Source organism: Amborella trichopoda, chromosome 11, assembly GCF_054954075.1.
Source record: "Amborella trichopoda isolate Santa Cruz 75 chromosome 11, AtrichopodaSantaCruz75HAP2 v2.0, whole genome shotgun sequence".
In the NCBI taxonomy this organism is placed as follows: domain Eukaryota; kingdom Viridiplantae; phylum Streptophyta; class Magnoliopsida; order Amborellales; family Amborellaceae; genus Amborella; species Amborella trichopoda.
Genome location: NC_142346.1, coordinates 36,703,584 through 36,718,303, shown reverse-complemented (window position 1 = coordinate 36,718,303; position 14,720 = coordinate 36,703,584). Strand labels below are relative to the sequence as shown.

Here is a 14,720-nt window from a genome sequence, read left to right as displayed (position 1 = left end):
AAACTATCTCAAATTTTAAGTTTTATAAAGAGAAAGTACCTTAAATTCACAGAGAGAAACTTTATCAAAGTTTAAGTTTTAGAGAGAGAAAGTACTAAAATTTTTTTAGAGAGAGAACTATCTCAAAAAATTTAGAATAAGAAACTATCTCAAATTTTAAGTTTTAGAGGGAGAAAGTATATTAAATTTTAGAGAGAGAAACTATATCCAATTCTAGAGAAAGGAACTATATCAAATTTTAGAGGCTTGAAATGTTTTAGAGAGAGAAAATATCTCAAAATTTTTAGAGAGAGAAACTATCTCAAATTTTAAGTTCTAGAGAGAGAAAGTATTTTAAAATATTTAGAGAGAGAAAATATCTCAAAAATTTTAGAGAGAGAAACTATATCAAATTTTATGTTCTAGAGAGAGAAAGTATTTGAAAATTTTTAGATAGAGAAAATATCTCGAAATTTTTAGAGAGAGAAACTACATAAATAATTTTAAATAGGGAAACTATCTCAAATTTTAAGATTTAGATAGAGAAAGTATTTGAAAGTTTTTAAAGAGAAACTATATCAAATTTTAAGTTTTATAGAGAGAGTATCTTAAAATTTTAAGAGAAAGTCAAAATTTTTAGATCGAGAAATGATCTCGTTTTTTAAAATCTAGAAAGAAAAGTATCTTAAAACGTTAGAGAGACATACTATATCAAATTTTAGATAGATAAAGTACTTAAAATTTTAGAGAGAGAAACTATTTCAAATTTTAAGTTTTAGAGAGAGAAAGTACTTAAACATTTTTAGTGAGAGAAAATATTTTAAAAGTTTTAGATAGAAAAACTATCACAAATTTTAAGTTTTAGGGAGAGAAAATATCTTAAAATTTTAGATAAAGAAACTATATCAAATTTTAGAGAGAGAAACTACTTGAGATTTTTTAAAGAGAAACTATATCAAATTTAATTAAAAAAAGACATTATAATGAATAATATAATAAAAATATTTAACAATTCTTTTTTTTTTTAAATAAAAATGTTATGCATCCATGTAGCATCCAAACTGCGAAAATCTATTTTATAGGAAATACTTTTCTCCAAATGTATTTCAATAAAAATAGACTACCCATGGATCCAAACGGCCCCTTAACGAGTTGGGAATTCCAGGTGGCGTTTGAATATTTAAGTTTGCTTACACAAATTGATCAGTACAATTAAACGTTTTGTTGTTTTTTTTGGCATGGAAGATTGATTAAGTAGAACTATGGTATTTCATTGTTGTATAGAACGTGACAATTTTGATGGGACGTTTCATATTTTTGGGTTTTTGTGGCTTTTTTAACCGCAATCCTATATTGAGAGGCTTTTTTTGGTTTTTTTTCTAACAATAATCTTATACTTTCGGTTACAATTCTTATTATTGGCTAATGTAATTACTGTGTTTAGTATTATGAATTTAACGTATATTTTGGGTCATGACAACAAGGTAAGTAGTATTGTCATGTTTAAGGAAAATTTAGAGAAAAATTGTAAAGTATTACTCCAAAGGACACCAAGTAATAATACAAACATTATTGTTTAAGGGCTTGAATATATTTATACAATAATTAAATTTATCTATGTCATTTTTACATCCAATTTTTCCATTCTCTTTGCAAACCAAATCCAGAATATTGATGATTATTTCATTGACCTAATTTTTGGCAATACATATTTCTGACAATTTTTTTTTCTTCGACTTTTTCGAATAAAACAAATTCATTATTGATGTTTTGGTTTGATGATATATTATTATTTATGAATCGCTAACTATGACTGAGATAAGGTTTCGATGCATAAGATGTTATCTCCTCTCTTCATATAGCTTGTGTGATATAAAATAATGATCCTATGAGACCCTCCCACATCCATGTGTGTGGGATCCGAAAGGATCACCATTAAATTTGGCATAGATATCTAAAAAATTTATCATGGGTGTGGGACTTGACTTTTCTAGAAATCTGTGCCAAATTTAATGGTGATCATTTAGGGTCCTACACACATGGGTGTGGGAGGGTCTCACAATATCATTTCCCAAACCCCTATAATATATATTCTCTCTTTGGAAATAGAAGTCCCACTAAGATGACTTTTTCTTTCTATTTTTTTTGGCAAAATATTAGGAACCGAGGCACCCCCGTTGAAACAAATTTAATACCTCGAAACCAACTTGCTAATCACTGACAAATTGATTCCAATAAATCCAAACGCCTAAGAATTGAATATGGTGTAATAAAGTTCGTAAAAATACGATGAAGTCAAGACAAAGTAAAATAGGAAGATCAATGGCATAACCACACACCACAAGCCATAATCAAAGTAGCATCAACACACAATATATGTGGTTCACCCAAAATTGGGCTACATCCACAGGCAACTGCCAAAATAATTCACTATAATGGAAAAATTTTATAAATTTGTGGATTTTGTAGAGATTACCTCATACAATGATAAAAAAAACTCAATTTGATATTTTTAACACAATAACACCATTGATCGACTCATTGTTTTAACTCTCTCGACCAACACTATCATCGTAATGAAATTCTGATGAATCTGATCTAATACAAAGTCACAATAGTGCTAGGGTTTGTACAAAAAACCCGAGATCTCTATTTTTCCTAAAACTCATCTTCTTTCTCTCAACGAGAGCCTCATTTTAAGAAACCTCACGTTTCTCTCCACAAAATGACTTTATGGGCCTCCACAAAAGTTATATTTTTTGTGACGAAAATAGCCTTTGGTATTGAGGGAAAAGATATATACTCCCCTTCTATAACTGTAACCCCAAATAAACACTCATTTGTATGGAAAGCATATAGACTCCCTCTAAGTTAAAAGAAAAAGACATTTAACTCTTTCTCTTTTTTTTATTTATTATCCAAATCATATTTATCATTTTTCTCTACTCTAATGACCCCATCATCCAAATAGATTTTGGGATGCTACATTTAAACTACTTGTGATTTTCATTAGAGCGAGAGAGGTGGGGGCGGGGGCGGGGGCGGGGGCGGGGGCGGGGGTGGGGGCGGGGGAGGGGGGTGGGGGTGGGGGGGGTGTGATGAAGAGAGAAAAAGGAGTTGGATGGTGGTGGGGAGAGAAAGTGGGAGATTTTTCAAGGTTTGGATGATGAGGTTATTAAAAAAAAAAAAAATGATTAATATTTGTCACTCGGACAAGGTTTGGATGATGAGGTTATTAAAAAAAAAAAAAGATTAATATTTGTCACTCGGATTATGAGCAGGGTTTAAATGTTATTTTTTGTTGAACAATGATCTAATACAACGGTTGTATCATAATATAATGCAACGACACTTCTAGAAAATCATGTTTGTGGTATTTGTATGACCCCAAATTTTGCACACACACTATCTTTATCTCAATAATCAAGCCAAAAAAAAAAAAAGTTTAATTTGAACCTTAGATATGGTCAAAATGAGTTCCCTCCAAAAATGAATCTAAACCATTCATTTTGTGAATTTCAAGATCTTAGCCTTTATAAACTCAAAAATCATTTTTTTTTAATTTTTTAACATTGTTCATCTAATGATAATAAAGCCATAAAAAAAATTGAAAATGAAAAAATCCTTATAGGACCTAGATCTAAGCAACTACCCAAAATGAACGGCTAATGTTAATTGGGCTAAAAAAGGTATTTCCTACATTGTGTTTTTAAATTTTTTTTTTCTAATTATTCATTAGAATAAAAAAGTATATATTTCAAACTTTGAATTAAACAAGATGATTTTTTAAGGTTTGTTGCATCATAGCATGAAATCTTTGCTCTATTTTGTTTTAATTTGAAGGAGATCCGTGGTTTTCTACCGACCCTAGGACTTATTTAGGTTCTTCATAAGACTGCATAGCATGCTCTTGTTGGAGCATATTGTACAATTACTCTCTCGGTAAGAGATTTTTTTTGTTTCAATCTTAAATTTTGAGATCCACTTAAAAATTACCAAATAATTTATTTTTAAAATAAAACAAAGGTATTTAAATATTTAAACAGTTAGATTTGACTATTCATAAATTAGACAATCTTTTTCAAACTTATGAACATTTATCTCGAGCACAAATCGAGTGTATTTCAAATATTCTAATGAAGTTGATCGTTAGACAACACGTTACATCTTCAAAATTTGGGGGCCTAGAAATTTTCCTAAATTGGCTTTTACATGAGGGTGTCAATGGACAAAATGCTCCCTCATGAGCATAAAATCTTTGGACTTACTACAATTTAATTTTCCGTCGAAGTGGACTGCACATCTACTCCTTTATCTCTGTTTCCCATAGTCATAAATCGAATGGTAGATAATGCCCAAATAGAATATCGGTAAGCGGTGCGGTTGGTGAAATAATATCCAAATAGAAAGCGGTGTAGTCGGTCAAATACATAATGAACAGTATTATCGGCAGCTTCGCTTTTTCATTGCCAAACATGTGAAAATTACCAGCATCACAATTAATCAAATAGGGTTTTAGGTTTTATCCTACCAATTTTCACCAACATTCTACAATCCAGGAAGTCAGAAGCAGATGTGATTTCCAGGACATTACAGTTTATCAAACGCCACTTTAAAAGTAAGTGAATGGGATCATTTATCTTTAGTATAAGGTGACCATTCGATATGAAATCTGATAGCTTGGGTGTGCTACAATGTTCGAAAACTTTTTTTTTGAACTTTGTTCTTTGTCAATGAAATAAATGTAACCACCAATTTCACATACAATAGTCAAGATTCATTCTTACTAGAACATTAAAACCTCTTCTAGTTATTTCATTCGAATTTCTTCTCTCTCTTCTGATTTTTATACGTAGTGCGGGGGTTTTGAATCATTAAGCAACTTCATATGCATGGATTAGTGGCACAGGTTTTATAAAAAAAATTCCTCTCAAATATTTATGAGCATGTATTTATGCTCATGTGAGAGCCTATTGTAAGATCTCTCTCTTGTAAAAGAGTAACTTGGAAGATTTTTTTTCCGTATGCAATTTTGAAATCCACTTAAGAATCACTACTTGATTATTTGAAACAAAACATAGATTTTGTAATCTTCAACACTTATTTGTCACCCTTCAAAACTTGGATAGTCCTTATTTTTAATATCTAGGTTTGAAGAGGTTGCATACCGGAAATTTGATATCCTAGAGATACTTTTGCTGGGTTTTTATATGTGGAAATAAACAGACATTATGCTTTTGCAAGAGCATAGAACCTTTTGACTTGTAAATCCTTCATTCAACAAAAACCTATTTTCTAAAAGGAAAAAGTTTATATTGAGCCGAGGCTCTAATTAGAGCCCACCTCAAAAATTCACTAGAAAAAGTTGTTTTGATGCCCAAATATCGTCAAATTGATCATCTCAACATCAAGATGCATCAACATGAGAAAAAAATGGATTTCAAGTTTTAGAAATAGTGCATCTTGTAACGCTTTTTTAAACCGTCAATTTTCAAGATTATTAAGTTTTCATCGATCTACTCGATATACACTATTGTTTAATCTTTAAATTTTATAATTTAAGATGAAAATATATTTTAAGGCTATGATAAAGATTTCCAATATTGAAAGCACATTTCTCGATATTATTTGAAAGTAAGCTTTAGTTTGATTGTTTAGAGCCCCGGCTCTATACAAACCACACCTTTTTCAAAATGGGGCAGTAATGGATCCCAAAATTTCAAATGGAAAAGATCCTCAATTTTTTCAGAGGAGCAATTATACAGTATGGTCAACAGCGGCTCAACAGTGAGATTGACTCGGCGCCCTAACGTGGATTCCACGTGTTGCTTTGTTGTCTTGTTTCCTTGCCTCCAAAAACATATACAAACAACTCTCTTGTTTCCAGTTCAAAAAGAAACAACCATCGTTATTTCCTAAACAACTTTGTAGCTCTCTCTCTCTCTCTCTGGCGATGGTGAATCCCCCAAAGAAGTATCTTAGCTCTTTCTGCCCCATAACAAGTAAGAAGAAGAACAGGTGGTTGCTTTCCATCTCTGCTAAACTTCCTTGTTAATGCTGTTGTTTTTGCTGAAATGGCAACAATGGCGGAGAGCGTGGTGATTGTGGTGATGGATGGAAATAGAAGCAAAGCCAACCTCGATGCCATAAGCTGGGCAATGAGCAACGTTGTTCGCCCAAAAGACACTCTGCTCGTTCTTGGAATCATCAGAGACTCTGAGAAGAAGACATCTTGCCTTCCTTTCAATCTTCGCAAGAACACGATATGTAAGGCCCCTGGAACTTATTCTTTCTCTCTCTTTTTCTTGGGACTTACCTTTTATTGCTTTTTCTTAACATAGGCAGGAATACGATCTGTAAGCATCTTCAACTCTTTTTTCTCAGTTTCTTTTAGCATTTATTACATTGGAATACCTGTTTCTCCGCACCCCACATCTTATAATCTTTGATTGTATGTGGTAAATTATTTGTTTTATTAGTCCCGGATTCTAACTGAAGTGCTACCCTGGTATAGTGGGAAATGAGTAAGGGTTAGCTAAAGTGTTCTCTCAATGATGAGCCATAGCACTGAAAGTTGAAGGGAAAGGGAAAATTCTATATAGTGAGAAAAGATATGGAGACTTATGGTTTCACTGAGACCCAAACCTTTGAAAAAGCAGAATGGCAGACCAAGACTGGTGCAGTTAATCCTGAACAGTTGTGAAAAGACTCTGATGATGATGATGATTATTCCAGCTGAAGTGCTCTGTACTAATTATAAAGAGCGGGTTCTTGTCTTGGACTGTATGTGAAACTTTGAAATAAGTCAATCTGAGATGCTTGATATTCATATTTAGTTCTGTATGGAAGTCTCTGATTTCTAACTCAGTGTTTGTGATTTAGTGGAGACTACACCAGAAAAATTCAGCTCAAATCCATCTATTGCCAGCATTTTCAGATTGGTCCCACGAGGTTAGGTACATGAGGGTTTACAATCCTTTAGAAATTTTAAACTTACCTCATCTTTATTTGAGTTGAAGGACCTATCATGGATGTAACTAATTGCAGTTATTTTAAGTTGGGTCAAGCAATTTTAGTGCAGTAAGTGGGTTGTCGCACCACCCTACAGGCTTTATCCTTTTTTCTTTGGTGGATTGGAGAGAATCATAGTATCATATGTATTTTTCTCACCATGCAAAACTAATGGATGACATGATTCTTGTGTTGATTGGTTGGGAGTTCCAAACTGTCAGCTAACTGATCCTGTGTTGTTTCATAGTGTGATACAAATGGAGGACTACAACATAATAAGCAGTCCTCGCACAAACGTATCTTTTTCATGATAAGTTCATGTGTAATTATGTACAATTTTGCTAGTAAACTTCTTTTATGGTAATATTAATGTTGGCAATATTTCTCTTTGAACAAACAAAAAGAATATTTTCAGTCCTTGTTTATTATGGTTTAGTATGTAGTTTTTGCTTCCTTATTCTTCACACTGTTCACATGGTTATAGATTACGTGGGGTTCCACGAATTGGCATCATTGGTTGTAAGCTAAGTGATTGGAGGGTTTTTCATATTTAACAAAGCTCGTCGGCTTCTAAAATTGTTAACTGCCTTGGACTCTTATCAATCATCATGTTTATAATTGGTACAAGATCTAATCTTTTCCTATACTGGACCTTATATTATGAAGGGGAACGATTGGTGTTCTCAGCAACAGAAGAGGTAACCCCTCAAGTGCTTGAAGATGAGATTAAGAAGAAGAAACAAGAGTATCAGTTTGTTCTTCAGCCATTTTATCAACAGTGCAAGAAGAATGGGGTAGGTGACTGAGTCATCCTTAATGAAGCCTCTTGAAGTTTTTGTCCAAGGATATCTTATAGTGGTATTCTTCAGCTGCATGTGAGATCATATCTAGACAAATATATTTGTTAAGTGTGCAGGTGAAGTTGGAGGTGAAGCTTGCTGCTGGATTTTCTCCTAACGAGATTACTGTTGAAGAAGCCCAAAGTACAAAGACTCGTTGGATCGTGTTAGATAGGTGATTAGGGGTTTTTCTTTCTTCTTCCAATATGAAAACCGTAAGTTTTGATGGCTCCCATTTAATAAATTCTGTTGCCATTTTGGCAACACACAAGTCATGTTTATCAGCCAAAATTGACACAAATTGAACACTTGTTCAGTGGAAGTTGGTGGAAGTTTATCTGAAACTCAGGATACAGTTTGGGATGCATATTCTCAGAAAATTTAGATTATAGTGTCAAATACCTATTGAATTCTTGTATTATTTTTCATTCATAAATTAAAAGCTAATGTCAAATAGCTAAGGAATTCTTGTTTCCCTTATATATTAAAAGCTAATAATATTTTACAATTTGTCTTACTATTTATTGAGGGGAACTTTCAAAGTATTCTGTGCTACCAGATCTGACGTTTAGTTTTTTTGAAAACCCCATTTTTGTTGAGATCTAAATTCACGTAAATTTTATGTTATATCTTTTCCCAGTGGAAACCATGAACAAAGATGAATTTTGAACTATAATCAGAATATTTGAAGCAGCCCTAGGATAGTTTACGGCTGAGCCAACCCTACTTGATCAACGCATTGCTGTCCTGCCAGCCATGTTTAAATAATTTCCTTTTCAATTCTCTAGTAAAAATAATTCATGCAAACAAATTAAATTCAGACCTCAAATGATTAAAGGGGGCTTTCCCATTGATCCCATTTTTGCAATATCTTGCGGTTTTCCCAACTTATATAGTTTATTTATGATCATGCATGTTTTTGCCTCTGCAATTTTGGCTCTTTTTGGTTCAATCAGCTTGTTTGGCGCTCAAGATTGAACTTGACATGATGAGGTTGATTATGACAAATTATAATTATACAAATCCCAAAAGTTGATGGATTTTGTTGTGCCATTTTTATGTGACAGCTATTTCTCTTGTTGATTGCAGTAAGTTAAAGAATGGCAGATTCTTCATAAAAGAACATGTACGCTGCAATGTGGCAGTAATGAAAGGGCATGATGTTGCCACCATCCTTTCATCTATGCCTGCTATTGGAGAAGATGTAAATGTTGCACCAGATACTGCTAATGATTCTGGATCCACACATTCTAGCCAACCACAGGAGAGTAACCTTGAGGAGCTTGATATATCAAGTGAAGAGAATGGACCCCCACCGGAGTCTTCAAGCCCTACAACTCCTACCCATATACATTCTTTACCCTCCCAATGGCCAGGTTTTCCTCGTGAGTTCTTCTTTTCTGAAGTGGAAGAAATAACAAATGGTTTTGCTGATGAAAACTTCATTATGGAGGAGGAGAACTTCAGGATTTACAGTGGTGTTCTTCTCGGGACCCCTGTTCTTGTCAAATGTTTCTCTGGTGGGACTAAACAGTTCTTGACTGAACTCAATATCCTTAAGAAGGTTCGCCATCGCAATATATTGAACCTTTTGGGATACTGTTGCTTGAATGTATCAACAATGTTTTTGATATGTGAGTACCCATACAATGCGTCACTGGACTATCAACTGAGATGTAAGTGTGTATGTTATGCTCAAGCATCTATCACTGTTGCACTCCATGGAATCCTTATGTTTGCCTTTGTCGAGAAAAAGGGAAACAGTGTTGTTATGAGATGCACCAGAACAGGACATGACCCCAACTTATTAATTGTTATTGGGAATGTCTAAAATGTCTCGTATATGTTCATACTTCATAGGGATCATCACTGTCCAATCAAAAGGTTTAATGGTGGAGGGAGACTGGAATGTACAACTGAACCAATGACATGTTTTTGCAATCTACTCTCCCTTCAGCACTGTACAACCTATTGATTAGATCGTGCCATCATATGCTTTCCTTTGATTATCTAATAAGAAACTAATATCAAAGGACAACTGCATGTTATGTTTTGCGCTATCTGCATATTTTAGCTGGAGATTAGTCATTGTAATCTTCCTTCGAAAAGGCAGGTAGTTTGTTTGTTTATTCATCTATGATGAAACTGAGACATATATCTATTTAGCGTCAGAATTGGCATGCAAACTATCATGGAGGATAAGGTCGAACATAGCACTTGGGGTTGGTAAGTGTTTGCGCTATCTTCATGAGGAGTGTCCTGGTGGACCCATATGCCACCTTTCCCTCTCATCCTCAAATGTTTTGTTATCTCAAAGCTATATGCCTCTGGTAAATGTAAAACTGCAAGCATTTTAAATCCATCCGTGCGTCATTCTCAGTAAATTTGGACTGAATTATAGTTATGCCCATGTGTTTGTATTGAAGCTTGCAAACTTTGGTTTGGCGAAGTGGGTCAATCATGAAGAAGCATTGCAAGCACCATCTCTAGAAGAGCCCATCGGGTAAGGCATGTGATGCAAACACCTCATTGATGTTTATTTTTATGAAATAAGCTTTCACAGGCTATCTTAGAAACAAAAATGTGAGGTTGGCTTGTGTGTTTGCTTTCTTTGCTTACTTTTGATGTTCTTTTGATATTTAAGGAATATGCTACAAGAAGGTGAGTGCCTCTCATGTGATGTTTATTCATATGGCTTGTTGCTGTTGAAGTTGCTAACAGGACGAACTCTTGGAGAGGGCCCGTCCTTAGAGGAATGGGTAAGCTAAATTCAGAACTTGCATCGCACTAAATTTCACCAACGTAAAAAGAACTAGCATAAGTGTTTAGGATTTAATAACCCCTTTATACACGGACACAGGAACCCAAAAGTTGGATCCCACTGGGATGGTATAATTAATCGGATATAAACAAAATAGGCATGTGCAAAAGGTAATATAATAAATAATAAATAATGCAAAAATGCACAAACCACAAGAACAAAAAGATTTATTTGGTTCAACCTGAAGAGGGCTACATTAACGGGCACAACAAACTGAAATCCAGTATATTAAAGACAGTTACATCCAGATTTTGGGACACAAAGTTACCTCTCTAACCCTTGATGAAACCCAGTTGAACAACCTTTTTAGGCCAGCTCTCTAAATCGACATCACTCGCCGATATCCAATCTCTATTCTACAGCTAAATCATTATATAGGAAGAGAATCTTAAGAGCAATAGAGACGTTCTCTCACTAAAATGGGAACTAACCATATCTCTACGGGAACCGTTTCTTTGCAAGAAACCAACCTCTCACTTGCATGAGGGATTAGTGGGAATACTTCTCTCCAAAAAAAGCTCACATCTCTTTATGTGAGAGGCTCGCTTCTCATGCATAGGAGACCTTTCCCATATGATAAACCCAAATAGTGCACACACATCTTCTTTACCTCTCATTCCTTAAATATCTAGGAATTCAAATAGGAAACTTCAGTAGATTTCCTAACAAATAGGAAGCTCATCAATATCAATATCAGAGCCTGTCCCATATAACATGGGATTTCCTTATAGTGGTGATCTTGGATATCATCATATCCAATACAAAGAAAGCCAACAACTACATTGTGTGTGTGTCTGTGTGTGTGTGTGAGAGAGAGAGAGGAAATGCAACAAAGCTCCTAAGCGTTATAGAAAAAAATGAGTTCCAAAGAGATGTCAAAGCAAGAAAATGAAGTATCAATGGTTCAATGCTGATAATACATATAGATGTTGCTTAAAGAACAGAAAGGGTGAATATGCAAACCTTCTTCTGAAATATTAAACACAGGTAAAATGGATCAACCCAATATGTGTTGAAGGACTTTGGTTAATGCAAGCAGGCTATACCTTTCATAGAAAATGGCTCCATGAGTCAAATAATAGACCCGAGGTTGAAAGATTCATGTGATGAGGAGCTGCTGAGGGACATGGCACATGCTGCATTACTATGTATAAAATCAGATTCAAGGTGTCAACTTTCCATGAGCAGGGTGAGTTAGTGCTTTTTTTATTTTCACTTATTCTTTCCTTCATGTCTGTTGCTTTTGATTTGCGGGAAATACACCAAGTGAATTCAAATGTAGCATGCAAAGTCTCTCTCTCATATGTTTTAATCAATGTTCGCTTTCTCACATGGTTATTGTACTCGGTGTAATTTTTAATGGTTATAGGTGGTGTCTATTGTGGAAGGCAACCAGTTTATGAATTCTAGATGCTAAGGAAGGCTCTAATTGCTTTGGGATCCCCTGGTATGAATGATGAACTAAAATTGTAGAGTGTATTGATCTTCCTCGTCTGAATTATTGGTGATAGAGTACTGCTTTTTGCTATGAATGTATGTTAACCAATTGAGAAGACTTTGAAAGTAAATATGACGCACACGAAGCTCTGTATAGAAGTTTAGAAATAGAATCACGTAATTAGAGGGCCCTGGTCCTATGAAAAAAATGAAAATGCTCTCTCTCCCTCTAACTTATTATATATAGTCCTAATTAGAGGGCCCTGGTCCTTTGAAAAAAATGAAAATGCTCTCTCCCCCCTAACTTATTATATATAGTCATATGAAAAAAAAGCTGGGATTAGCCTACTAACTCATATGAACATATGAACTCAACAACTCAGATTGAATTTGGGCAGATCTGACGATCACCGATGTCCGGTATTATTTGAATTTTTTTTTTCTACAAATCCAAATCACTTGAAATTTTAGTTGTGTGTTTATCAAAAATAAGTGAATCTTCGAAAAATATCAAAAAAACATTTTACATAAAATAAAGTGATCAAAAAGCCCCTGAAAAGTTTTGGGGGTATTTTGGCCATTTTGTTTTTCACGAATAATTTTTTTAATATTTTTATTAGTAGCACATTGATGAGAAGAACACACATTTAAAATTTCAAGTTATTTAGTTTTATAAAAAAATAAATAAAATTCAAGAACGGCTGGACATCCATGATCATCAGATCTGTCTAGATTCAATCTGGGCCGTTGGGCTTATATATTCATATGAGCTAGTGGCGTAATCCCAACATTTCATGTTTAAATTTTAATTTTTTTTCTACGAATCCAAATAACATAAAATTTTAGACATATGTTCTTCAAACAAGAAGAATTTAATAAAAATATCAAAAAAATAATGTGCAAGAAATAAATTGACCAAAATACCCCTGAAATATTTTGAGGGTATTTTGGTCAATTTATTTTTTACAAATTATTTTTAAATTTTTTTATTAGGTAAGCCTTAACGAGAAGAATGAACGCCTAACATTTCAAATTATTTGTATTTGTAAAAAAAAATAAAACTAAATTCAAATATAAAATGAAATCGTAACTGTCAGATTAACCTAGATTCAATCTAGACTATATATATATATATAGTTGCAGGTGGTGTATTGGGTTACTGTTATATTCTCCTAGGGGTGTTTCTCAGGGCGGTGGGTGGCCATTGGTCGTTTACACAAAAATGTGATTAGTAAATGAGGCATATTGACCTTCTCTACATGCTTTATGTGCTATTGTAATGAATGTAAACAAGTGTGAGTGTGAGTGTGCGTGGAAGCATATTTTTTTTAGTTCCTCACAATGTCACCCTATTGTATCTTGATCAAATTTTATAAAACCAGGCATAATACCATTCGATCATGATGGTTACATAAGGCTGCTACCTCTTGTTTTGGGACTCTTGTTTGCAACACAATCGTCAAACCCATAAACTTAAAAGCTTGAAACTTGAATTGCTAATCTTTTAGTATGATGAATATATTGAAAGTTTGAAACTAAACTGGTACCTTGAGAGTAATCTGACATGCATAACATGCCTGATTATGGAACAAACAGGCATTATACATGCACCTTCCATTTCCACCCCCGATCTTCATCTCCTGCAGCTCTTGAAATGTCTTTAAAAGTCGCTTTCTGTTTATCGAGTGGGTATCGCATACTCTTGGGGAAGCAATGTACATTTACTTCCTGAGTAAAAGAATTAATAGTATCTTCTTGATGTAAAATTTTAGGATGGATTTCAAGTTTCCAAACACTAAAAATGACTGTTCAAAATGTAAAGTCTCCATTAAATATTATGATATTATTTGCACATATAGAACTTCAACAAAAGCACATGATAACAAAAAAAAAAAAAACCAACAACAACAACAGTTGCTAGGCTGAGGTGGAAACCAGTGTTCGCAAAATCTATTTTTGATGAGCCACAATACGATTCGTTAAAATCTATTTTTTTTCATTGATTTTCAACTTCATTTGAGTGTGTTTTGTTTTAATCACATTCCTTATATGTTTTTCATATTTTAATAGATTTTTTTATATATCTTTCTTATTTTTTAACACTGTTTTTTATCATATGCAACTTGCTTGGTTAAAACGGTTGAATCGGCTAGTTTACTAGTTAGGCCAATTAAATCGCTACCGGGCCATGTGCAGTTAACTATTCCAGTTTGATTTTACAAAACATTCCCAAAATCTAGGGTCTCAAAACTACAAAGTCAATTGAACTCCTTCAAGGCCATATAATCCTATGCTTATATATTGTTAGACCAAATAATGTTATACACGTTAGATTATTTTCATCTTAATTTTAATTGCTAATCTCATGCGCTCATCTTTTGGAAATAGTAAAAACTCAAGCTCCCAATACAATGGATGGAAAAATATTTGATGAGCCACAAGATGTGGTTCAGCAACTGTATCTCCCAACACATCAAATACCTTGTTAAGACAGTCTTCAAAAACTGGTGGCCTACCAAAAACTAAATTGAATGATGTAGTAAAAAAAAAAAACTTCAAAGTTTCATAATGTTATTTATTTTTCCAGATTCATGGCCACCATGGTTGAGATTTTCAAACCCTAAAATTTTGAA

General features: G+C 33.7%; 1 protein-coding gene across 7 annotated transcripts; it reads left to right on the top strand.

Moving 5' to 3' along the window:
• Positions 1-5,862: 5,862 nt before the first annotated feature.
• On the top strand, positions 5,863-12,176 carry LOC110007497 (putative proline-rich receptor-like protein kinase PERK11). 7 transcript variants are annotated; one of them, XR_016044551.1, is made up of 9 exons: positions 5,863-6,246; positions 7,657-7,784; positions 7,907-8,004; positions 8,919-9,505; positions 9,996-10,055; positions 10,256-10,332; positions 10,474-10,588; positions 11,690-11,839; positions 12,020-12,176. XR_016044551.1 is itself a non-coding variant. In XM_020668798.2 (9 exons), the coding sequence occupies exons 1-9, from the start codon at positions 6,054-6,056 to the stop codon at positions 12,065-12,067; spliced, it is 1,560 nt and encodes a 519-aa protein (XP_020524457.1). In that variant the 5' UTR covers positions 5,863-6,053; the 3' UTR covers positions 12,068-12,176. The 7 variants fall into 7 exon arrangements, 3 of the variants coding, with proteins under 3 accessions (XP_020524457.1, XP_088708190.1, XP_088708191.1); XR_016044550.1 differs by having other exon boundaries at positions 11,638-11,839; XR_016044549.1 differs by having other exon boundaries at positions 9,996-10,159; positions 11,638-11,839.
• Positions 12,177-14,720: the final 2,544 nt, after the last annotated feature.